The 23,919-nt window shown below is 50.0% G+C and overlaps 3 protein-coding genes across 5 annotated transcripts in view; 2 read left to right on the top strand and 1 right to left on the bottom strand.

Annotated features, from left to right (window-relative positions):
- The first annotated feature begins 2,974 nt into the window (after positions 1-2,974).
- On the top strand, positions 2,975-17,332 carry KEL (Kell metallo-endopeptidase (Kell blood group)). 3 transcript variants are annotated; one of them, XM_077747893.1, is made up of 18 exons: positions 2,975-3,033; positions 3,305-3,467; positions 3,745-3,921; positions 5,656-5,780; positions 6,114-6,260; positions 9,057-9,119; positions 9,327-9,407; positions 9,651-9,799; positions 10,897-11,026; positions 12,406-12,516; positions 13,694-13,792; positions 14,028-14,105; positions 14,543-14,643; positions 14,822-14,932; positions 15,075-15,142; positions 15,354-15,523; positions 15,869-15,964; positions 17,057-17,332. In XM_077747893.1, exons 1-18 carry the CDS (start codon positions 2,992-2,994, stop codon positions 17,216-17,218), a joined length of 2,073 nt encoding a protein of 690 aa, XP_077604019.1. In that variant the 5' UTR covers positions 2,975-2,991; the 3' UTR covers positions 17,219-17,332. The 3 variants fall into 3 exon arrangements, with proteins under 3 accessions (XP_077604019.1, XP_077604017.1, XP_077604020.1); XM_077747891.1 differs by having other exon boundaries at positions 9,219-9,407; XM_077747894.1 differs by lacking the exons at positions 15,869-15,964; positions 17,057-17,332 and having other exon boundaries at positions 9,219-9,407; positions 15,075-15,146; positions 15,354-15,462.
- Positions 17,333-17,503: 171 nt separating this feature from the next.
- LLCFC1 (LLLL and CFNLAS motif containing 1) lies at positions 17,504-19,017 on the bottom strand. The gene is made up of 3 exons (XM_077747890.1): positions 18,895-19,017; positions 18,659-18,779; positions 17,504-18,090 (listed from the first exon to the last, which is right to left on the bottom strand). The coding sequence occupies exons 1-3, from the start codon at positions 18,928-18,930 to the stop codon at positions 17,915-17,917; spliced, it is 333 nt and encodes a 110-aa protein (XP_077604016.1). The 5' UTR covers positions 18,931-19,017; the 3' UTR covers positions 17,504-17,914.
- Positions 19,018-23,781: 4,764 nt separating this feature from the next.
- Positions 23,782-23,919, top strand: part of LOC144218069 (transient receptor potential cation channel subfamily V member 5-like) — a 27,355-nt gene continuing 27,217 nt past the window's right edge. The window contains exon 1 of the mRNA XM_077747889.1: positions 23,782-23,909. Coding sequence (XP_077604015.1) covers positions 23,782-23,909 — 128 coding nt within the window. The remainder of the gene's footprint in view (positions 23,910-23,919) is intronic.

The raw sequence follows: 23,919 nt of genomic DNA, 5'->3' as shown, positions 1-23,919 counted from the left end.
GATGCTTTAGGCACTGTTGATGCTAGCTGGTTATGGACAACAATAAAGACATGATCTTCAAAAGGTGAAATGGATGTTTGAGAGTCTGGGGAGTAACAGCCCCCAAGGCAGTCATAACAAGATCACAGTGAAGGATAGTTGAAAGAGTTTAGACAAAAGATTCTGCCCAGGAAGAGACTTCCAAAAATAGAACTTAATGACGGAAGGTCTAAATAGTGAAGGCTTTGCTTCAGTTCCCAGCTCTGATGATTGTTGACCTCATAACTTGGGGCAAATGTACTGAGCTTCATGTATCTGTCTTCTCTTCTGTAGAATGGGGAGAATAGCTCCCATGGCCCTCACAGAATTGAAGACTAAATGGAGAATATGTACATAAGCAAAGCATTTTTATTGGAGTCCTGGCACATAGGAAGTGCTCAGTAAAAAGTAGATACTATTGCCAGTATTATTACTAGTTAATGTTATTATGGTATCAAACAACAGATCCTGGAATTCGAATAGACAGGACAGAACAGTGAAAGCAAGCAGGAGGCAGTGTCTGCCAAGACGATCATGTGCCTGCTCTGTGAGCCGGCGGTTGCTCACTGGGGCTCTTTCAGTGCTTACAGCTAATGACGATGGCTGCACTGGAGATGTGTGGGGTGCTGGGGCCTGGCGGTGGTGGTGGTGGTGATGACTCACTGCACAGTGGGACGTGGGAGATAAAGGGGTTGTGCTTCTCAGGCAGCTCCCAGAACAGAGGCAGCAGGGCGGGCAGGGCAGAATGGTACCCGTGTCGCTCTATCTCCATGACTGGCTCAGCTTCTCTAGGACAGAGACACTAAGCCCAGGCCACATGGCTGTTCACAGTCACTAATGTAACACAGCACACCTGTGCCTCAACCTGTGCCTCTTATCTAATCTGAATTGCCCCTATTATCATTTTCCTAGAGAAACATCAGCCCAGAGGGTTTGGCTGGTACAAAAGGAGTGGGGAGGGACCTGGAAGATCAAGGTTGATTATCTGGGGAAGGGGAGGTAACAGAGAAGGCACAAGTGACTTGTATCCAAACAGACCGAAAACCTCTAAAATCCTGAGTCATCATTTTTGTCTCAAGATGATTCCTACAGCCACCCTTAGCCATGGTCCCACTTTGTGCCACTGCCATCACCATGCTTCTGGTCACCCAGAAATAAACTATGAAGCTCATCTGCGACTGTTACACTCTCTGCCTCCTCCCTGACTTTATCAGTTTCCAAGACTTTATTTCCTCCCATAAAATTTTTCTTTCCAGGTATTTACATCCCCTCTGTCATCACCCTCGATCAAGTCTTCACTCATCACACCTGCACCACCAAAGTACCACTGTGTCTCTTGCCTTTCATCTAAGCAATCCAGACCCAGTACCACACCAGCTTTCACAGCTACAATGTTCATCATGTGGAACCCCTCCTCAGAAGACTTTAGTCCCTCCTTTTGCAAAGCCCAAAGCCCTGACTTTTCTTCATGACCTTCATGATGCCCCATAACATGGCCTCCATAGGGCATGTTAGCTTTGTTCTTCTTCACTAACCGTGGACCCGTACTCATCTCCATCCCAACAAAGGCACCATAGCACAGTGTCAAGAACAACTGCCAAGGGGTCTTGAGTGTGACTTTCCTATTTTGCCTGGGAGAGGAGCACAGAGGGACAGAGGTGAAATGCCTTCTCTCAGAAATGTGCTCACTGCGACCCCAGGGGAGACCTCAGTGTGATGTGAGGAGGAGAATTTCTGGCTTGGAATGCAAGTCATCCCTACAAATATTTCTAAAGCATCTCACGTGGATATGAAAGAAAAAGGGACGCTGTCCCAGCCACTAAAGGTTTGTAATCACTTGGGAGGTGAAGATGCCTGTGGAAGAGAGTGCTGAATGAAAGGTGTGGTAATGCCTCCTTCTTCTGTACCAGGTATCAGATCCCATGGCGGGGGCAAGGCAAACATCAGACTCATTTTCTAGATGATGAAATTTTCTTACCTGTATGAGAGTTTAAATGGCTTATTTATTGTCACAGGGCTAATAATTAGCTCTTAGGGGTCTCCAGGTTTGTTGGATTTTCTCTGCACTGCTCTGCCTGCAAACGGCAGGGCTGTGACACCCTGGGAGACATCAAGCATTCCCAGGAGCAGGAAGAATGGGCCCAGAGCTGTGAGAGGCCATGGGGAAGGTGGCATTTACCTGAGAACTGAAGGATCCAGGAGATTTCAATCATAGGAGAAAGAAGAGAAGAAAGAATATTCCAGAAATAAAGAAACTCCATGAGCAAAGGCACAAAGCAGGACAAGAGGAGCCACCCAAGGGCAAAGTTACTGGGGAGTGAAGACTCCCTCCCTTCACCTCCCCTGAGAAGCTGAGATAAAGGAGGAGGAGAGGTCTGGGTGTCTCTGGGCTGATAAACGGACTCCACCCAGAGGCCAATAGCATGGGTATATGGGGACAGGAGGGTCAAGTGGCAGAAGTTCCCCTTCTCCAGGACAGAGGAACTGGGGTGGGGTAGGAGGGAGGCCATTTCCTGAACCCCACTTCTCAGATTCAGCACCGAGAACAGAGCCAGGAAGAATTCTGAGAGCCGGAGCAGAGAGGACTGACAGACGGCAAGTCCCCTGGAGAAAACTATTCCCCTCTGGGGTCAGATGGCTAGGCTGGGGGTGGATGGCCACTGTGTGTGACTGCCCTGCCCCTATGGGAGAGGAGGAAATGTGAGGCTTGGGGAACAGAAACGGGAAAGGAAATGGAGGTGTCAGGAGAGAGAGGAAAGTAGGGGTGCACCCAGGGGAGGGGCCGTTCTGAAGCCCATCTGGGAACACTGCCCTGGGATGATAGCGGGTGCATGAAGGGAAGCGTCAAAACCACCTGATAGACCTGATACAACTCTTTAATGCACCCCCTTTCTGACCCAGCTTTTCTCTCGTCTCTCCTCCTCAGTTCAAGAGGGTGGAGACCAGAGTGGGGAAGAACCCCGGCCGGGGGGAATGAGCCGGGCATGGGGAAGGGGGCCTTTCTTAAGGCAGGAGGTAAGTGCCATCCCTGACTTTTGTGGGTCAGATGTGTGACCTCCTTTCAGCTCTAACATCCCACACACTCTCACCCCTCACAGTCTGCCTGGTCCTTACCCTGTTTGTGCATCTCCCAGGGGTTGGAATCGGGTTGGGTTTAGGGAGAATGAGGAGATCATCTCTCTACCAAGGGGCCCTGGCACTAACTTTTTCTTTCTTTCTTCTCTCCCTCTCACTCCCCCACCCCTCTCTCCCAACCCCCTCTCTCTTGTGGTTTTTCACTTCCTAGTTCCCTGCACAGCAACCTCCAGTATCTCAAGTAGAGTGGCCACAGGAAACCGGCATAATGGCAGGGTTCATCATCAGGCGGGTGCTAATGGCTGGCCTGCTTTTCAGTCTACTCCTTGGTTCTTCTGTGCTTTTTGTCTACATCTTCCGGAGCTGTGGCCCTAGTAAGCACAATCCTGGAGTCCCCTAACCGAGTCAGCCCTCCCCGTCAGGGGTGGCCTCTGTGGCTTTGTGCCCACTGACTCTTTCACCTCCCCCCTGCCTCAGCATCATGTCCTCTCCCTCCCAATCTGGCCCCCGGGCTTGGTGAGGTCCTGTCCTTCTCCTGGGGGTCCCTTCCCTTCTCTCTACCAGGCTGCCCTTTGTCTAGCTCCTCGGGGGCGCCACGGCCCTTTCTCCCTCTCTCAGCTCTGAGCTTCCCCCCCACCCCTCTCCTGGCAGGGCCCTGCAGGACACCGGAATGTTGGGATCTTCAGGCTCATTACCTGGCCTCTGGGAACAGCAGTGTGGCTCCCTGCACCGACTTCTTCAGCTTTGCCTGCGGGGAGTCCAAAGGGACCCATAGTTCTTTTCAGGCTCTTGCAGAGGAGAACAAGAAGAGACTTCGTAAAATACTGGGTGAGGCTCACTGGGTGGAAGATTCTCCATGCAAGGGGGTGGCCCTGAGCCTAGAACTATCTTGCTGTCCCAAACCTGTGTGGTTGTGGCACAGCCGCTGGTTTGCTGCTCGGGCTCAGTAGCTACTACCTCAGTGCCTCCTCCCCTCTCCTCTCATGGTTCCTGTCTTCATTTTTCCTTTGCCACTTGCCCACAACTACTGTGTTCTCTTTTAAATTTTTTATTTTAAATGTTTTTTATTTATTTCTAGCAGAGAGAGAGAGAGAGAGAGACAGCGTGAGCAGGGGAGGGTCAGAGAGAGAGGGAGTCACAGACTGAAACAGGCTCCAGGCTCTGAGCTGGCAGTCAGCACAGAGCCCGATGCGGGGCTCAAACCCACGAACCGCAAGATCATGACCCAAGCGAAAGTCGGATGCCCAACCGACTAAGCCACCCAGGCGCCCCTACTGCGCTCTCTTCAAGAGCCCCCTTTCACTAATCTGCCCCTTCTCTGTTGCTCTGCATAAATCTTCCAGCTCTCTCCTATGCCTGGGACCCCCCTCACCAGTGGCCCTCAGCACCTGCTGTACTAAAAGTCCTGGTGTCAGTTGTCCCCAGCCCTGCCTGTCTGTTAGCACCCTGGTCACTGAGCATCTCCCTGCAGTCACTTCCCCGCCCCCTCCCTCGAACACTGGTGTGCAAGCTCTAGGGGAAGAAGTGGGGTGTTGGGGCTGGCTGGAGGATGTGGCCATGCGGTGAGAAGGGGTGGCATCTGGCTGTGTGCCAGGGAATGGATCCAGACGCAGAAGGCATGCTGGAAGCAGAGAGGGCCAACCTAAAGCCCTAGGGTGCAGAAGTCGCCTGTAGGCAGTGACTGTAGAGAAGACAGAAGAATCGAGAGTTGATCTCTGAGGGAGCAACCTAGGCCATCTGGGGGGTTGGAAGCCGGTCCCAGGAAGTTGGAGGATGGTGTGAAGGTGTGACGACCGGGAGTAAGAACAAGTGTGATAGGCATAGCATTTCCAGGGTAAGGGGACCTGGGAATGTGATGGAGTCCACTGGAACTGAGGAGGAATGAATGTATCCCTCTGCCTTCTTTTTGATGGAGAAGGACTGGTGGCAGGCACTCTCTGGAGGGGCCATGCTTCCGGTTAAGGCCAAGAGATGAGAAGAAAACGTATGTTTAGGATAGAAGCTGTTGCTCACTACTGAGTGAAAGGTATGGGGGCTGCATGGGCAGGAGGTATCACAGGGTGGGTGATTCCCATGCACAGGCATGCAGATTATTGCTGTGTGTGTGTGTGTGTGTGTGTGTGTGTGTGTGTGTGTGTGTGTGTGTGTGTTTCCTGGGTCACCAGCCAGGGTCTGGACTTTGTTTCTTCTCCTTGCTAAACCTGTCTGATTGAGTTTTCTTCCCTCCAGTCTCTCCAAGTTCTCTGGTTTGGCAAATGTTTCTAATTTCTTTACTCACCTCCATCTTGCCTTCCATTTGCACCATAGGTGTTCCTAGGTGCTCCCATCTCTTCCTTCTCTCCCGTGTCTGTTCCTCCCCATCTGTATTTCGTGTCTCCTTTGCTCTCCCCCGTCTTCCTCCCCGCACTCACTGTCCCATCAGGCTGCTCAGCCCTCCCACCTTCTGACCTGTCCTCACCCCCATTTCCCCCACTTCCTTCCATTTCCCTGGGAGTCTTCCCCTTCTGTCCCACCTGCCCTGCTCAGCTCTGCTCCTCTAATTCTCCCATGCTTCTTTTCTAGAAGAGCTAGGTTCCCGGCACCTGGGCGGTGGGGAGGACAAAGCCTTCCAGTTCTACAGCTCCTGCCTGGACACAGGTGCCATCGAAGCTGCGGGGGCTGCTCCCCTCAGACAAGTCATTGAGGAGGTGAGACCCGAGGCAGTAGGGATACATAACACGTGGGACCAATGTATGCTCAGGGCGGCCCTCCCCCACTTTTTTTCTAGAAAGGGAGGAGGGTATCTCTTTCCTAGGCATCTCAAAGTTCCAGGAGGGAGATGGAAATGGCAGTACCCTCCAGAAGCATGAGGACCCTGGGTGAGGGCAGAGAAAGGAGAGAGGTGGAGTCAGCCCTTAAGGCTCCTAGCACTCAGAGTAGCAGTCAGGAAGTAGCAGCTGTCTGAGGAAGGGGATGGGGGTGGGGGAGACAAGTCTCCCGGGCCATCCCCCTCTGCTGAGCCTTGTCTCTCTGCTTCCCAGCTTGGAGGCTGGCGAATCTCCGGTAATTGGACTTCCTTAGACTTTAACCGAACCCTGAGCCTTCTGATGAGTCAGTATGGTTATTTCCCATTCTTCAGAGCCTATCTGCGACCTCATCCCAGCCATCCACACAAGCCAGTCATTCAGGTGAGGGGTGCACCAACACACAGCAGGACCTGGGCCTGCCTCGACTTCCAGCCTAGCATCTCCTAGAAGAAGGTTGCAGGCTGGACAAACAGGTCAAATGGGCAACGTAGATAAGATATCTATCTTAGGGAAAATCATCAATGTACACTAGGTGAGATCAGAGAAGGGAGCAGGAGAGTCAGTCCTGTGAAGACTGAAGTAGTTCCTATCTTCCTTACTGCCTATCTGGATCACCCCCACAGCCTCTTAATTAGCCCCCTCATCTCCAGTATTGTCCTTCTCTTATCTACTCTTCAGTTTTGCTGGAGGGACTTTTCTAAACCAAGAGCTATAGCAATTAGACTATTGTCTCTGTTTAAATGCCTCCAGTGGCCTCTCTTAAACCCCACATCTCCAGCCTTATCTCCTGCCACATTCCTTGTCCCCCTTAAACCTCAAGCTATGCTCCCTCACTTCTAGCTTCAAGAATATTCCTCTGTGTTTTGTATCCATGTCTCCAACACTAACTCCCCAGTGTGTCACACAGCCTGGAAAACTCTTACATGTTTTTCAAATTTGGGGTTTGTTTATTATCTCTTCCAGGAATGATTCACTGACGCCCTAGCCATGAGTTAGGTAGACCCTCTGTCCTCTCACCATCCCAAGCTCTCATCATTGATACTGTGTTAAAGACTGCGAGCCCCTTGAGAACAGGACCATACCTCATTTAACTTTGTTCCTCAGGACCTAGCATAGGGTTAGGCATCTAGAGGCCCATGGCAGGTGTTTGTTGGGCAAGCAGATAAGTAAAAAATGTCGAAGGCATCGATATTGTTGTAGGCAATGCAATGACATCTATTTGGCCCCTGCCCTCAAAAATTCAACAAAATTATAGGGGGATGAATATACAGGAACAGCTGTTAATCAGTATGACACACTCTAAAATTCAGTTCTAAAGGGTATGTTCAAGAGCTTCACTGGTATGGCCTTTAGGGAATAGTTAAGATCTGAAATGGTTACACAATGGCTCAGAGAGGGAAGAATGTGAGCTGAGCCTTGAAACATGGTTGAATCACATAGGTGAAGGTGAAACTAAGGGCATGAAACGGACTTCAGGAAAGTCCTGAGCTAAGGCTGGAATGGTATGACTCTTCTGTGGGGTCAGTGAGAAGGCTGGTTTATTGAACAGAGGATTTGGGGTAGGGGTGAGATGTGGTGGGAGATAAGAGTAGAGTAAGGCTGAAGATGTGAGGTTGGGCCCAATCATTCCTGGCCTAAGAGGCCAGATGGAGGTGATTGCTTCTGACTTCATGGGAAAAAATATGATGGCTATGCATCGAGCTTAAGCAGAGGGAGCGACCTTCAGCAGGTCAGCCTTGAGGGGTTGAGGAATCTAGATGAGCAATTTGGAGGTTCTGAACTAAGATGATTATGGTAGAAATTAGAAGGCCAGGCATGAAGATTTAGGTGACTTCATCCCAGTGGTGATGGTCCATGGTGCTTCTAAAGGACTTGGTGACTGGTTGAATGTAAATACAGAAAATGGAGAAGTTAGAAAAGAGTTTTCCCAGTTTTGATGCAGTGTGAGTCGGGGGAGGGTGGTTACCATCAACTGGAGACTGGATGGACTCTGAGGATAGACTGCAAAGGCAGTAGCCCAGTAAGGAGTCTGGGTACAGGGAGGGGGTCTGAGACAAGCATGGCTGTGCCATAGAGGGCAGGGGAGGAGTGTTTCAGCAGGGAAGGGTCATCGTGGATTCTAGAGATTTTTGAGCTCAGAGAATAAGCAATGGTACCACTGAGAACCTTCTAGAGGAGAGTATTGAAAACCGTTTTGGAAATGGATAGATTGTACAGGGTTTAAGAGGAAGGCAAGGAAGTTGGAGCAAGGGCATGGATGACTTCTGGTTCTTCAAAGTGTGGACATAAAATGTGACAAGGGAGCCAAGTGAAAGATTTTTCAAGATGGGGGAAGTATATAGTCCAAGGAGGGAGTGGGATATTGAAGTTGGAGTAGAAAAAGGCATAGTTTGGAAGCAAAGATCAGAACAGAATCAAGGACATGCCAGGACTCAGGTGAGGCAGGCAGGTGAGGTAAGTGAGCCACTCACCTGTGTGCAACATCAAAGAGGATACCAAAAACAGCAACCAAAATAAATATTTTTAAAAATTAAAAGAAACAAAGCCAATACAAAAATCTATGATGAGTAAAAAAAATATCAAATTTTTGTTCACTGTGGATTTTTTTGGAAAAGAGGTCCTTTCCCCTTAAAATGGACCAAAATTTTATTGCAGACTTAAACAAATATATTTTTTTCTTCAAAATGGATAAAAAATACATTCTGGATTTTCAGGAAAAAAATGTATGATGAACAAAGGTTTGCTATTTTAGTCAGCATGGATTTTAGTTTTGATTTTTATTTGAAAAATATCAAGTAAGATATTTATCTTGATTACTGTCTTAAGTACCTCTTAAATTTTGCACCTGAGATGGTTTCCCCCTCCCTTAACTCTGGACCTGGACCTAGCACAGGGGATGGCTCCCTTCAGGACACAGATCAGTAGGCTTCTCCCTTGACGAGCACCCCAAAACTCGTTGAAGTACCCACCCTGTCTTCACATTTTCCATGTTTGTATAGTATAAGGGGTATTCTTTTCCCCCATGTCCCCAACCCCAGTGCCTCCCTTTCTCACTGTCCTCTCTCACGCCTTCTCTGTGTCCTGAGGCTGTCTCCTGCAGTACATTCCCCATCTCCCCACACCTGTACTCTCCTCCCTCCACGCTCCCTACTTCTCTCCAGTATCTCTTGTGTCCAGATTGATCAGCCAGAGTTTGATCTTCCCCTCAATCAAGAACAGGAACAGAAGATTTATGCTCAGGTAAGATGGCTCCATGAACAGAAGTCAGGTCCTGACCTCTGATGCTTGGAGAAAGGCCGGGGCCTCCGGTGGCTATGACTGAGGTTGCCCCTCCCCCAGATTGTGCGGGAATACCTGGCTTATCTGAATCGGCTGGGAACCTTGCTAGGAGGAGACCCAGACAAGGTGCAAGAACATGCCTCCATGTCCATCTCCATTACCTCGCAGCTGTTTCAATTTCTGAGGCCCCTGGAGCAGCGGCGGGCACAGGGAGATCTCTCCCGGCTGGTCACTATTGACCAACTGCAGGTGCCTTGAACCGGGGACTGGGGGAGGATGGGTGGGAGGGTCTCTCTCCCAAACTTTCTGGATCTCCTGAAATCTTTTCTCCTCATTCCCTAATTCCTTTCCACCCCTAACTTTCCCAGCCCCATCCCTTCCCCCAACCACCCCCTTCCCAACTCCTTCTCAAACCCTGAGGGAGAGGAAGCCCCCTCTCCTGCCTCCTCTCCTCCTTTCCTGTCCCCCTCAGCCTTGTGTCCCTCCTCTAAGGAAATGGCCCCTGCCATCGACTGGTTGTCCTGCTTGCAAGCGACATTCAGGCCAATGTTCCTCAGCCCCACCCAGCACCTCGTAGTCCATGACCTGGAGTATTTGAAAAACATGTCTCAGCTGGTGGAAGAGCAGCTGTTGAAATACAGGTTTGCCTCAGGTGGGACTCAGGGAGAGTGAGGGCAATGAAAAGAGTCCAAGGACCTGGAGGCCTCAGGGACAAAGGAGATTGTGGAAACTGCATGCTGGTAAGGTCTTCCCGGGAAGATGGAAGAGATCCTCAGACGTGTGACGGCAGAGAAGGGTTGGTATGAATGGCCCATGAGGAAATGGAGGCAACAGGAAGTATGAGAGGGCTGAGGAGCACGGGGAAAGGAAAACACACATGAAATGAGGGGTTCAGGTGCCCAGCAACATACAGGGTTTCCTGGGAATAGAACCCAACCATTGAAGAGCCTCTAAGCTATAGGAGATGCTGGAAGGCCAGTCACTAGGGACAGCTCAGGTATGCTTGTCTTGTCAGCAGCTTGGGGGAGGGGGTTGGGATAGAAGTTGGAGGCCCATGGGGCCAGTGGATGGAAGAAGTGAAGGCTGGAGGTTCTCTTGGGGGAGAGGCCATTTCTAAGCTGTGAGAGGATCCTGAGGTCCTTGCACGTGAGACTCTGTTGGGCTCTCTGTCATCCCCAGTACCTACATGGCCACTGCCTGAAGACAGGGGCTTCCTTCCAGGGACTGAGGCTTAGGAACCTTCTTCATAGTACCTCAGTGGCAGCACATCTAGAAATTCATTTTGAAGGAAGCAAAGGACCATTCTTGTGGGCATGAGCAGGTTTATATAAAGCTATAAATCAGATCTGGTGAGAGTTACCAGCAAGGCAGAGGAAGGTCTGAGGTCCCAGCTTTGTTGTGCTTAGAAGATACATCTTAAGGTGAGCTGAGATTTCTTGGATGTGGAAGTAGATGAATCTGTTTTGTTACATTTTTTTTAAGTCTAGTCGTCATCTAGCCTAGACCCTTCACTCCCTGCGACTTGAGAAGTCACTTTTGCATCTAGTTCCTTCTATTACCATTCCCCAACTCACACCAAGAAAAGCTCTTCTTGACTTGTTCCAAGGTCAAGCCATTATTTTCCATAGACAGAAGAGAAGGGGCTTCCCCCAGGAGTATCCATGACTACACAAGGGGAGACTGTTCTCGAGGCACCCCGAGAGCCCTGAGTGTGTGTGTGTCTCTTTTCCCTCCACAGGGACTTTCTGCAGAGCCACATGATCTTGGGGCTGGTGGGAACCCTCTCTCCGGCCCTGGACAGCAAGTTCCAGGAGGCACGCAGATCCCTGATCCAGAAACTGCGGGAGCTGACCCAACGACCACCCATGGTGAGGAGGGGAGGGTGGAATTTTCCCAGTTGGGGGCTAATCGAGCATCTGCCCTTTTGAGGGATAAATGTCGGTGTGTCTCTCCCAGGGAGAGGGCATGAGGGCAGATGCCGTTCCATGTCTGGGTTTTCCATAGAAGCAGACAGGTTGGGCATACAGTGCTTATGTTGAGAACTGAGACGCCAGGTACCAGACCTTTGGGCACATATCTGGCTACTTTTACAGACTTTTTTTGAATATTAAAGTTTAAATATAAAACTTCAAAATTATCAGCAATTGCTTTTCCTTTGCCATGACCTTTAAACTATTTGCTTAGTTAGTTATCCAGAACTCTGTGATTTAAGGATGTGAACCTAAAGCTTGGGATCCATTGGGATGCAAGACATGACTAGCAAGGAGTGGCCTTTCCTCTGTCTAGGTGATTCCAGTGTTTGATGTTCAAAGGTGCTTCCCAAAGAGTTCATCTCTGACATCTAGTGAGACCTGTGCGGCCACAGCATATGGGTTTTGTGGTGCAGAGCCTGATATATCTGAGGTGGTAGTTCTGTACCATACACACTAACCAAACATCTACTGTGTTACATAAGATGTGAAGACACTCTTTACCAAGAACTTTGAAATCCTATGTCAGACACATCCAATGCAAGTGAAGGTATCTAGAACATTAGATATGCTCCAACCTCAGTAAAGGCTTCAGTGTAGTCTTGAAAACCACAGGTTTGTTTTTTTTTTCTCTAGTAACTTGTGGACCATTTCTATGTCTTGGAGAAACTCACTGCTTTGACAACTTGAAATAGCTGTGGAATTCAGAAAGGGTAAATGAGTGTACAGGGACTAGCATGTAGTTATTGAGTATTGAGAGTGAGACATTTTTCTTTTTTTTATAGGTTCTTTTTTAAATTAAATTAAAATTTTAAATGATTTTTAAAATTTATTTATTTATTTTAAGAGAGAGAAAGTGAGAGCATGAGGAGGGGAGGGTCAGAGAGGGAGGTAGGGAGAAAGGGAGAGAGAATCCCAAGCAAGCTCTGCATGGCCNATGTAGTCTTCTCCTATCCAGGAGTCTTTCTGTTCTCCAGAAGAATGCCTCAGAGAGGACTTGCTTTCAATTCAATAGTCAATAAATAAGGATTATTTACCCAATCCAGGCTCATGAGACTGATCCTGGAGGACATAACCCCCTTTTTTTTTTTTTTTACCAAGCAGCAATAGCCCCATGTGTATCACCAAAAGGGAAAATGAAGGTAAGTGGGACAAACCCAGAAAGACAAGGAAAGAGAGCATCCTCTGGGTGTAAAGATCTAGGCAAGATTGGCCTGGAGAGATGGATGAGGAAGAACTCTTGATGGGAGCCATTCATTCCAGCTTTGTCTCTGCAGCCCACCAGCCCTCGATGGATGACGTGCGTGGAGGAGACAGGAAACTTCTTCGAGCCTACCCTGACAGCCTTGTTTATTCATGAGGCCTTCAGCCCAAAAACTCATCGTGCTGTATGTGAGGGCTCTTCCCCAGCCTATGTCTCTCTAACCCTTCCCACCCAACCATTCTCTCCTAATTCTATTCACTGTACCATTCTTGATGGTCTGCATGGTCACCACCATGGGCGGGGGTGTGGGGGGGTTGAGGTGTCAGGCAGTCACAGAGAGAAAAAGTGCACTATGAGAGAGATGCCACAGAACACCATGTTGGGTCCTTAAGATTTGCCTTGTTTTGCTATGAGACACAAGTGTATGTAGCATGCCTGAATTTGGACAAGTTATCCAACTTCCCTGCTCTTATGCTTCTTAAACCATAAAATGATAAAATTAAACTCCATGGCCTCTATGACTACTCCCTGTTTATCTATGATTTTTTAACAACACAGGAAATGGTATGAGAAGGGAATGGTATCATCTTAAGAAGTGCAAGTAAATGAGTACTGAGTAGTCTTTGAGTGCCTACTATGTGGCTAACAGTCTTGTAAATACTTGGCATGAACTACTTTAATTCCTATTATCATCCTAATGTTAGAGAAGAGAGAACTGAAGCGCAGAGAGGTTAAGTAAGTTGCCCAAGGTCACACATTGACCAAAAACTAGAGTCAGGATTTGAACTCAGGCTTCAAATATTGTCATCCTTTTCCTCCATCAAGAAAGGATACAAGCAAGATGGTAGGTTTCTGGGAAAGCAGTAACTACACAGTCAGTTGTGAATCTGGGAAAACTTCAGCTTATTGGAAAGCTGAAGAGCCCAGAAAGATAGAGAGAGGAAATGCATGCTTTAGTAAAGAGAGTATGAGGACAAGAGCCTTCAAGAGCAGAGAAAGGAATGATGGTCCTCTTCCTTTGATTCTGAGTGGATTGTCTGGCCAAAGGTAAGGACAGCTTCTCCCTCCCCTGGCAGGCTGAGATCTCCCCATGGAGAGGAGCTATCTCCCCTGTCAATCCTCAGGACTGACCAGCTCCCACCTTCCCTTTCTCTGCTTGACACCTCCTTTCTGTCTCCACAGATCTCTGTGCCCTGGGTTTCCAGTCACCTAGTAAATCTTACTTTCCGCTATCTCTTTTGGAGATCTTCCCCCTTCTCTGGTGGCTCCTTGGGGTCAAGGCCCTTCCTAGAGGCCCAGTGGGCAGGACCCCAGACCAAGGCTGCCCCTGATCCTGTATCTCCATCTGGGCCCCTTCACAGGCCATGAAACTATTCACTGCTATCAGGGATGCCCTCATCACGCGCCTCCAGAGGGTTCCTTGGATGGATGAGAAGACCCGGAAAGAGGCCCAGAATAGGGTAAGTCCAAGAGTGAGAGACAGGAGCAAGGGGTGGAATTGAGTTTTGGGTCCAGAGATCACAGTGACAGGAGAATGCAAAGGCACAAGAATATATAGCAACTGTAAACACCCATATGCTGCACACGCATCCTGGTGAAAATATAAACAGTGAGACCAGGGCAGTGAACACGAGAAATTCCCTCTGATAGACTTGGGGTAGCTAGGTTTCTTCTACCTTTTGTTTCTCTCCCCAGGTCACTCAACTGCAGGTGAAGATGGGGGCCCCAGAATGGGTCCTGAAGCTATCACTGGACAAACAGGCATACAGTGATGTAGGTCCCTGCCCTTGTCAGCTCATTAGTCCTCAGCTTCTCCTCAGCCCACTGACCCACCTGAGTGGCAGACAATCTTTACCCTGGGCTATCCTAACCAACCCCTTCCTTGCCCTGATGTTGGCTGGGTTTTATGGGTGAATATCCACACTGTGGGTCTTGCCAGCAGAACAGCAGAACCTTTTCAGGTCATGATAGGTGTGTGTGCACACATGCACATATGCATTCTTGGGACTTGCCTGAGGGTGTTTATCTGTGTGCCAATGTATGTGAAATCTGTCTGCACGGACATGGTGTCATTGTGCTGCTTTCCACTGTACTGTGGATGTCTGTATGTCGAGGCTTATCCGTCTGTGTTCAAATGTACCCATTGGCGTATATCAGTGTGCACCCGTATTTGTCTCTGTGTATCCGAGTCACCTCCTGCCTCCTCCCAGATACAGCTTGGACCCAGCTACCTGCAGTCCTTCCTGAGCTGTGTCCGATCCCTACGAGCTAGAATCACCCAGAGCTTCTTGGAGTCTTTACCCCAGCACAGGTATGGGAGCAAGGGAGACACACATTGAATCCCAGAGATGCCCATTCAAGATTAGCAGCAAAGAAAACTGAGGGCCTGGGGAAACAGGAACAGTGACAGTAGTTGGGAGGGACTTCATATGTCTGGTGGGCGGGGCCATACGTGACAAAGCTGGTATTCATACATGCTATTCCCATAGGTGGCAGGTGTCCGCTTGGGGGGTCAATGCTTACTATTCAATGTCTGACCATGTGGTGGTCTTCCCAGCCGGACTCCTCCAACCTCCATTCTTCCACCCTGGCTACCCCAGGTAGGGGTCATTCTATGGGGATGGGCAGGGGATTTCCCAAGTGTAACGGACAGACATTATGATGGATAGGGTTTGTGGTTGGAGAACTGGGGTCAAAAACTTTGGAGGACTCTGGGAGTAAGACAAACCTTTGTCTCCACAGAGCTGTGAACTTTGGTGCTGCTGGCAGCATTATGGCCCATAAACTGCTGCACATCTTCTACCAGCTGTGTGGGTAACAGTGGGCCATTGGAAGGTGGGGCCATTGGGAAGCCAGGTGAAGGCCCTAAAAGAGGCCGCAGGAGGAGAAAGGGAGGGCTCCAGGTGGCACAGTTACTAATCTTTAGCAATGTTCGGGGTGCTAGCCCAGTCTGTGGTACCCCCTCGTCCTCATCCTTACTCCATGTCTCACCATTTCTTTCCCTTGCCCCGTTTTCAACAGTACTCCCTGGGGGCTGCCCAGCCTGTGACACTCATGCCCTACAGGGGGCACTGCTGTGCCTGAAACACCACTATGAATCCATTCCATTACCCAGTGGACTCTCCTTCAATGGCTCTTGGACATTACAGGAGAATGCTGCTGACATCGGGGGGTTGGCCATTGCACTGCAGGTAACTCGTATCCCAAGGGACAGGATCTACTAAGAGCCATTCTGTCCTCATGGTTTTTCCTTCTACCATCCCTTGTGCAAACATAGTTATAAAGCCTCCTGCCCTTCACACCCCCACTGAGCAGATGGCAGTTTGGGAATCCTCCAACCCTACAGATTCCTCTTTTCTAGGTTATCCATAGATCTCACAAGTACATTTTCTTCCCTGGCTCAGACCAGTGTGTGTGCGGAACTTGGGCAAAAGGGCCATGAACTGGTTTTCGGTATTGTGTGTAGGGCTTCAGACTCCCAAGTGGCTGTGGGTCTAGAGTCTAAGGGTTACTCACTACCCCACCCCCACATCCAGGCTTACAGCAAGAGGCTATTATGGTACCATGGAGAGACCATCCTGCTCAACCTGGACCTCAGCCCTCAACAGCTCTTCTTCCAAAGCTATGCTCAGGTAAGCAGTGGCCACCTCCCTCCATGGCTTGCTCCTTGTCAGATAAGTACCCTATTGCTAATGCTTAAAGGGGGGCTCCTCCCTGAAACACCTTCCCCCAAACAGCCCCAACCCTCTGCCACAGATGTCCGTGCTGTCATATTTTCATACATGCCCCTTGGGACCATCTTTTCATATTACTATTAATTCTTCTACCAAATCCAGCACCCTCTTCAAAAAAGGGAAAAAAAAAACCTCTACTGCCAAATCCCTCTCTGAGATGAGCCTAACTTTTCTTTCATTTCTCCTCAAAAATGAGCCTTCGACAGATTATCGATAGACCTCATTCCTTGTTGGAGACCACACCCCCAGGTGTGGACCCCACCTGAGTATTACATGCTCCCTCAACAGACACTGTCCCCAGTTCCTCAGTATACTTAAAGACCCTCTCAGGGCACCTGGGTGGCTCAGTTGGTTGAGTGTCTGACTCTTGATTTCATCTCTGGTCATGATCCCAGGGTCATGAGATTCAGCCCCAGTGCAGAGCTCACTTAAGATTCTCTCTCTCTCTCTCTCTCTCTTCCCCTTGCCCTCATCTTCTCTAAAAAATAAAAATAAATAAGACTCTCTCACAGAGTTCTTTACAATAAACCCTACCTCCCCACCTTTCAGTCACTTATAAATGGTCTGATTACACAGTCCAGGCCTTCCCTAACACACATCCTGCCAGATAAATGATCTACAGGGGCATCTGGGTGGCTCAGTTGGTTAAGCGTCAGACTTCGGCATAAGTCATGATCTTGAAGTTTGTGAGTTTGAGCCTTGCATTGGGTTCTGTGCTAGATAGAGTGGAGCCTGCTTGGGATCCTCTCTCTCCCTCTCTCTCTCTGCCTCTGTCCCACTCTCTCTCTCTCTCTCTCTCTCTCTCTCAAAATAAATAAACTTATAAAATAATAAATAACCTACAAATGTGTGGCCTTATCTCTGCTCTCATCTCTGTCTGCTGTCCCTAGTCACCACACTGGCACCAGGTCTGCCTCATGCTCCTAACCCTAATATACCCTACTATTCTGCTCTTCTCCTTACCCTGCATGGACCTCTCTTTCTCCACAGGTGATGTGTGGGGAGCCCAGCACCTGGAAACCCCAGGATCCTCACAGCCCTCCCATGCTTCGAGTACATGGGCCGCTCAGCAACACCCCAGCCTTTGCCAGACATTTCCACTGTCCACGTGGTGCCCTCATGAACCCTCCCAGCCGCTGCCAGCTCTGGTAACCTGGCTACCACAGAGACTTCAATTCAGATGTAACAACACCTCCCTGCCCCATCCATGGAATCAGGCACTATCTCCTTTCCCTTTCCTTTTCAAAAATAAAAGCTGGCACTTGGCTTCGGCTATCCGTTAATGACCCTTTCCTAATATGTTCTATGCCTAGAAGTCAGAGAAGATAAGAGAAGTGACAAGAGAGTTCTATAGACACAAGAAAAGCGAAGAACCAATGGGTCTAAAGGTCAGTGGGCCAAAGGTTGGGTGATTAAACAGACCAGTTAGAGACAAAGGGCTTTGGTTAAGAAAGCTGCCCCCAAATGTTTTCAGGACTTTATTGCTATTACTTTTATTCTTGCTGCCTCCTTCCCATAATGTGCTGTCCAGAGCAGAGCCAGGAGAGATGTGGGAGAGAGAAGGCCATGGGTCTGGTGTCTCCGGCCCTGGAAGATGGAGCTCAGAGCATGGTGAGGTGGTCAAGCTGGGCAATGGACAGTTGAGAGGCCAGCACCACGATCTCTTGGATGCTGCACCCTGAGGTGAAGAGCCGCTGGCAAGAGGCAGGAAGCTGTATGTACACCTCCCTTGGGAGTAGTGACCTGGAGCCCAGGAGGGAAGAGGGGATCAGTAAGCTATCATGAAGCGGAGGTAGATATCAAGGTCCTCATCCAGGAACCAGGCTACCACCTCAGCCTCAATGTCCCTCATAAAAAAACCATGATGCTGGCGAGATTGAAGCAGAAGGCTAGGTCAAAGAGGTGGTCCCGAAGGGCCGCTGTGTCTGATGTCTCATCTTCCTGCTGCGCCATGTCCACAACCTGCCACATCTCCCCCACCGAGGAGGCCACAAAGTGCTCTTCAAAATGCTCTTGCTCTTGGTCTGGAACAGTGGAGAGGGGGAGGCACTGAAAGGGCTGATCCTAACCTGCTCCCGCCGCGACCCTGGCCTATACCAGAAAGGTGATGAGTTGGAGAATCTGAGAAGTTAGAGCCTGAGGCTTTTAGCTCAACTGTGCATCCCCTTTTCCTTGCCCAGGGAGGCGGTGCTCCATCTGGAGGTCTCCTCTGGTCTGTATTGAATCACAGCCCCAACTCAGGTGCCCATACACCCCATTTCTACCTCACACTGCCTCCTCCAAAGGATTACAACACTCGGGGTGGGAGGGACCACCCGAGGGAAGGGATGGAAACCACAACCTCTTCCAAGACAAATGCACCCCTGCCCATTCACACAAAAGCCACCTTCCAACCAGCCCGTGGTATGCCCCTGAATACGTCCCTGGCTAAGAACCCTGCTCAAAACCCTTTACCTGACCCTCTCACACTATGATGATAAGGGACTGGGCTTCTCTCCCCACAACCTGACCTATCTCAGGTTTCATGCCTGATAGGCCCTGGGGTGCTGACTCCAAAGAGATCTGACCCCTAGCCCCCGACACTTGTCTTACCTGTGGAGGGTGTCTCCTCGCTCTGACTCCTCTCTTTGGGATCCACGCTGCCTTTCTGAGGCTTCACCACCTTGACCCGCAGCAGCAGCAGGATGGCAGCCAGGAACGCTGCCCTGCAGAGCTGGGAGCCCAAGGAAGTCATGGACCTGGCCACCCACCGCCTTTGGTCTTCCCTACTCCCCTACGCACAGTCGGCTCCCCCCACCTCCCTCCCCTGTCCCTTTCCCAGCCCTTACCACTTGCCAGCACCATTTTCTTCCCTTCCCTTCCATAGGACCTCTGACTTCATGAGCTTTGTGACCTCACAGCCATGGGCCTGCCCCTCATTCAGGTCACTAGAGAATTCCATTGCCGGGCAAGAGAGTGGTGAGTAGCTAGGAGAGGCTTCTAGGATGATCCTATTGTGTCATCTTGTGGAGAGCAACAAAATGACTTAAGAGTTTGTGACGTACTTTCACATTCATTACATCATGCGATCTACATAGCAACTGGGGCTTGAAGTAGTAGTATCATCATACCCATCATATAGATGAGGAAACTGAGGTTCATAAAAGAAATGACTCTTCTGCTTAACATCACACAGACAATAAAGGGCAGAGCAGGACTCTAGACCACCTCTTTTTGTTCTAATGTTCATTTATTTATTTTGAGAGAGAGAGGGAGAGAGGGAAAGAGGATCCCAAGCAGACTCCATGCTGTCAGTGCAGAGTGCAACATAGGCTCAAACCTCAAGACCATAACCTGAGCCAAAATCAAGAGTCAGGCACTTAACCGACTGAGCCACCCAGGTGCCCCTTGACTACCTCTTTTGATTTCAAACATCACATCTTCCTCTCTTCCATGCAGCCTTTCACTAAGGTAAGTGGCTTGTATAGGATGTGGCCCACAGCAGATGTAGAAATATCGGATCCTCAAGTCCTGGGCTGTACATGAAACTCAGGTCCATCAAAAATGAGGAAGGTAGAGAGACATAGGTGTTGGGGGAGAAAAGGGTACACGGGGTGTGTGTGTGTGTGTGTGTGTGCACATGCATGCATGCACATGCATGTGTACATATGAGAGACAGAGACAGAACATGGGGTACCCTGTGCCCAAGCAGAAATCATTCCCTCATTCTTCGCCCTCCCCTAGACTTTCCTCTCTCTAATCCTTTGGCCTCTTGAACTGGTAGACAAACCCCTCTTTTCTAATTTTACAGCCCCTCATACTCTCAGACACAAAGGAAAAGTTGTTAGAGGCTCATTCTCCAAACTCCTTCCTTGATGGAAGCAGAATCTTTTTTTTTAAAGTTTTATTTATTTATTTTGAGAGAGAGAGAGAGAGAGAGCACACGCATGTGAGCAAGGGAGGGGGAGAGAGAGAGAGACAGAGAGAGAGAATGGGCAGAGAGAGAGAGAGAGAATCCCAAGCAGGCTTTGAGCTGTCAGCACAGAGCTCAATGTGGGGCTTGAACTCACAAGCTGTGAGATCATGACTTGAATGGAATCAAGAGTTGGACACTCAACTGACTGAGCCACCAGGTGCCCCGTAGTTAGAGTCTTTAGAGAAGAAGTAGCATGGCAGCGAGGCCAGGATCCCAAATAACAGATTTCCAGAAACTTGCCTCAAAGCCCCAGTGCCTGCCAGGCCCATGAAGCTGGTGAGCACAGACCTGCTGGCAGTAATGGGCTGTGGCTAATTATCTGCCTCCTGGAGCAGAGATGGCTGCAGATGGGGTAGGACGGGATTGTGGAGATAGGATGGAGTCCTGCCCTGGTAAACCAGAACGAATGCAGGCCAGGAGCCACAGGGCAGGTGCTGGGGCAGGTGGGAGGGGGGATGGGCACCCTTGAGCCATCACAACCTGCTCACGCCACTCCTGGAGCCCACGCACGTGGCGTGAACCACCAAATGCATGTGCAGAAACATGTACCTTCTGGAAGAGGGCATTGTAGACAGGGAAGCGCAGGTGGACTTCTGCTAGCAGACGTGCTCACCAGAAAGCTCTCCTGGGACAACCACAACCTCTTGTATACTTCCTGCCGACACAGGCCAGGTGACCTGGTGGCTGGGGAGGGGTCCACGAGGTCCCTGGACGGTGGGGGAAGAAAAATCCAAGTAAGCAGATGACCTGGCTCACCCCTACCTTGCACTCATTGACCTTCAGGCCCGGGAACAATGCTTGGGTGGAAAAAAATCACTAATCTGGTTACTTTGGGGGAGGAGCTTCTTGGTTCCCAGCAAAAAGAGAAGCCAACCCAGGCTCAGTGCATGTGCACGCGGAGGGAGGCTGGGGGTGGGGCAGGCAGGCGTGGAAAGAACTGGGTTGTACTGACCACTGTTCCCTGCGTTTCCTCACCACCCACCTTCCCGGTTCCCTGTGCTGGAAGAGATAACTCCTGCAGGAATTTAATTTTTTTTTAATTACAGGAATATTTAAAAAGTATGGAAAACAAAAAGGGGTAGCAATTCCACTATTCAGTGCTAATCACTATTAATGTTTTAAAGTGTGGTTCAAATCCTTTCCCTACATGGCTGTGGGTATGTGAGGTGGGAGTGTATCTCCTAAAAAGATAAAATCCAGGGATGATGTACTTCTCTCCCCCTACATCACATCCGAAGAAGAGTTCTGACTGTTTAGACACCAAGGGGCTCTGGGGCCATCTTGGACTGGGGGGAGAGAGGTCCTAGGTGTTTTTGTCCGCAGAGGGTTGAGGGAGCATGAGAAGAAGGGGGGAGAAATAGGGTGGCGGAGGGGGGTATGAAAGAGGAGAAGCAGTGAGGGGAGAAAGCCAGCGGAGAGCAGGCAGCCTTTAATCCTTAAAGATTAGGGGTACAGTTGACCCTTGAACAACAGGAGGTTAAGGGCACTGACCCCCACACATGCAGTCAAAAATCCAAGTATATACCTTTGACTCCCCCAAACCTTACTAATGGCCTACTGTTGACCACAAGCCTTACCGATAGCAAACTGTCAACTGGAATATATTTTGCATGCAATATGTATTATACATTGTATTTTTATAACAAAGTACACTAGAGGAAAGACATCATTAAGAAATTCATATGGAAGAGAGAATATGTTTACAATATTGTACTCTATTTATCAAAAACCATCCTCATAGGGGCGCCTGGGTAGCTTAGTCGGTTGAGCGTCTGACTTTCGCTTAGGTCATGATCTCGTACTTCGTGGGTTCGAGCCCCGCGTCAGGCTCTGTGCTGACTGCCAGCTCAGAGCCTGGAGCCTGTTTCAGTCTGTGACTCCCTCTCTCTCTGACCCTACCCTGCTCACGCTGTCTCTCTCTCTCTCTCTCCTAGAAATAAATAAAACATTAAAAAAAAAAAAAACCCATCCTCATAGAAGCAGACCTGTGCAGGCACCCTGGGCCAGTGAGAGGGTGAAGACACAGAGGTGGGGACTTGTTCCTGAGCCCCCCTCTGTCCCCAACCCCAGTCCCAAGGATGGGGCCCTTGGTGGCGAGCCCCCCTGCACCTGCTCCGTGCGGCTGTGACTGGGCCAGCCCCTCCCCTCCCCCACCGCCTCCAGGATTAGCTTTATGGGTTGAGTATTTCTTAGGAAGGCCTCCTTCCTTTGCTAGTCCCTGCTTATCAGCACATCTACAACCCCCACCTCAACCTTATCGCTCCGTCCATCTCCTTAGACTGGAAGTCCCAAGGCTTCAGAGGCCATTACCATCCCACACAGCCCCAACCCCCAGCAAAGCAGAAAATTGCCCTACAAGGTGACCCCCTCCCCTCTCCCAGCTGGCATCTCCCCACCACCTGGGTGAGAACATGCTCTCGTCTCTGGCATCTCCTCTTCCTTTCCTTTTCTGTTTCCCTTGCAATCTCCCTTCTCTAAAGGCCATTTTGTCCATCCTTCAATCTTATAATAAAAGAAGAGGGGGGTGCCCTGCTCCCAAAGACCCCCAGGTTCCTGCGTCCCCCCCAGATCTCTCACATCTGTACAGCCAGAAGGTTCCGAAGAAAAAACAAGTTACGGTGGTTGATCTGGAGCTAAGTTTCCAACTTTAAAGCCAGTCAAGTTTTGTTACTAGCCATGGGCCATTACTCTCCCTCTGTGCTCTGCCCTTCTCGTTAGAAAATAAAGAGGGCCCTCAGCCCATTCCCATGTACCTCATCTGTCTCGTGGATGACTCGAATTCAATAACGTGCATTTACAATCAGAAGAGAAGTAGTAACCATCCTATCAGAAGACAACACAGCATGTCATGTGTCCTTAGTCCTGGCTCGTCATTCCTGAAGAGAGTCCCTCAGATTCCCCTGTCCACCACCTCGTCTCAACTCCTGCTGTTCCATTTCTGGGGTCTCCCCTGCCTGAGGCTCCAGGAAGCTGGGAAGGAAGAGAAGTCTCACTGAGGACTGCGTTCTGGAAGCCTCCGGGAGGCTGGCTGCAGGGTTGAGGACAGAGATGACCACAAAGACCACAATGCAGATAAGCAGCCCCTCAGGGCCTGCGGCCCATCTGTGAAAGGAAAACCAGCAGTCACTGAACTCTTAGGATCATGCTTTACAGACACACGAGAGGGTACAATTATTGGCCTCATTGTACGGATTGGAAGACTGAGGCTCAGGAAGCTTGCCTAAATGATCTGTAAGAGGCCAAGAGCCAGAGTACAAAGCAGGACCTGCCTGACTGTCAAGCTGGAGGGCTTTACTACTTTTCTCCGCTCCTGTATCCCAGTAAGTGCTCACCTTGCTCCCGGGGCCCCCCTTCTGGGCTTCATCCTTGCTCCCCCTCTACATTCCACAGCCTTCCTCTGACCTTCCCGTCTCCAGCTGCAGCCCCAGCCCACTGCTGGAAGGGAAGATGCCTCCCCCACCCCGCTTCCCGGCTCTAGGGCAGGTTCTGTGCCCCAGGGGCTCTGTAGAGAGAGCTCCTTTNACAGGGGCCCCCCCCCCCCCCCCAAGGTAAAGCCACTTTCTCCTGGCAGGGCCCCCAGTCCCTCACTGCATACACACATGCTCCACCCACAAACTGCACGCTGTATACACAGGTCACACGGGAGATATACTCACTCTCAGTCCCAACCCCAAACAGACCCCGCCTCCTCTGCAGTGGATTCCTAGACGGGCTCCTTTTCCCACATTCCCTAACCTGCCAGTGCCTGAAAGGAGACGATATGGGGGCTCCTCCACCTAAGGCAGAAGGGCCCTGGGTCCAACTCCAGAAACTTCTGGCCTCCTGGCTGCTCAGAGAGCAGGACTGGGATCAGCATCTGGATGAGGCTCACATGCTGCAGCAGAAGAGGTAGGCTGGC

The sequence above is a fragment of the Crocuta crocuta genome, unplaced genomic scaffold (genome assembly GCF_008692635.1).
Source record: "Crocuta crocuta isolate KB4526 unplaced genomic scaffold, BGI_CrCroc_1.0 scaffold682, whole genome shotgun sequence".
NCBI classification, from domain to species: Eukaryota; Metazoa; Chordata; class Mammalia; order Carnivora; family Hyaenidae; genus Crocuta; species Crocuta crocuta.
This window is presented reverse-complemented; position numbering and strand designations above follow the sequence as displayed.

Excerpts from the sequence above, each read along its gene's own strand:
- KEL (XM_077747891.1), top strand. The coding sequence starts at position 2,992 with ATGAGCCGGGCATGGGGAAGGGGGCCTTTCTTAAGGCAGGAG. Across the intron at positions 14,933-15,074 it reads TTCCACCCTGGCTACCCCAG|AGCTGTGAACTTTGGTGCTG; the intron begins GTAGGGGTCATT and ends TTGTCTCCACAG. Across the intron at positions 15,143-15,353 it reads GCACATCTTCTACCAGCTGT|TACTCCCTGGGGGCTGCCCA; the intron begins GTGGGTAACAGT and ends CGTTTTCAACAG.
- LLCFC1 (XM_077747890.1), bottom strand. The coding sequence starts at position 18,930 with ATGGAAGGGAAGGGAAGAAAATGGTGCTGGCAAGTG. Across the intron at positions 18,780-18,894 it reads GAAAATGGTGCTGGCAAGTG|CTCTGCAGGGCAGCGTTCCT; the intron begins GTAAGGGCTGGG and ends TTGGGCTCCCAG. Across the intron at positions 18,091-18,658 it reads CGAGGAGACACCCTCCACAG|ACCAAGAGCAAGAGCATTTT; the intron begins GTAAGACAAGTG and ends CCACTGTTCCAG.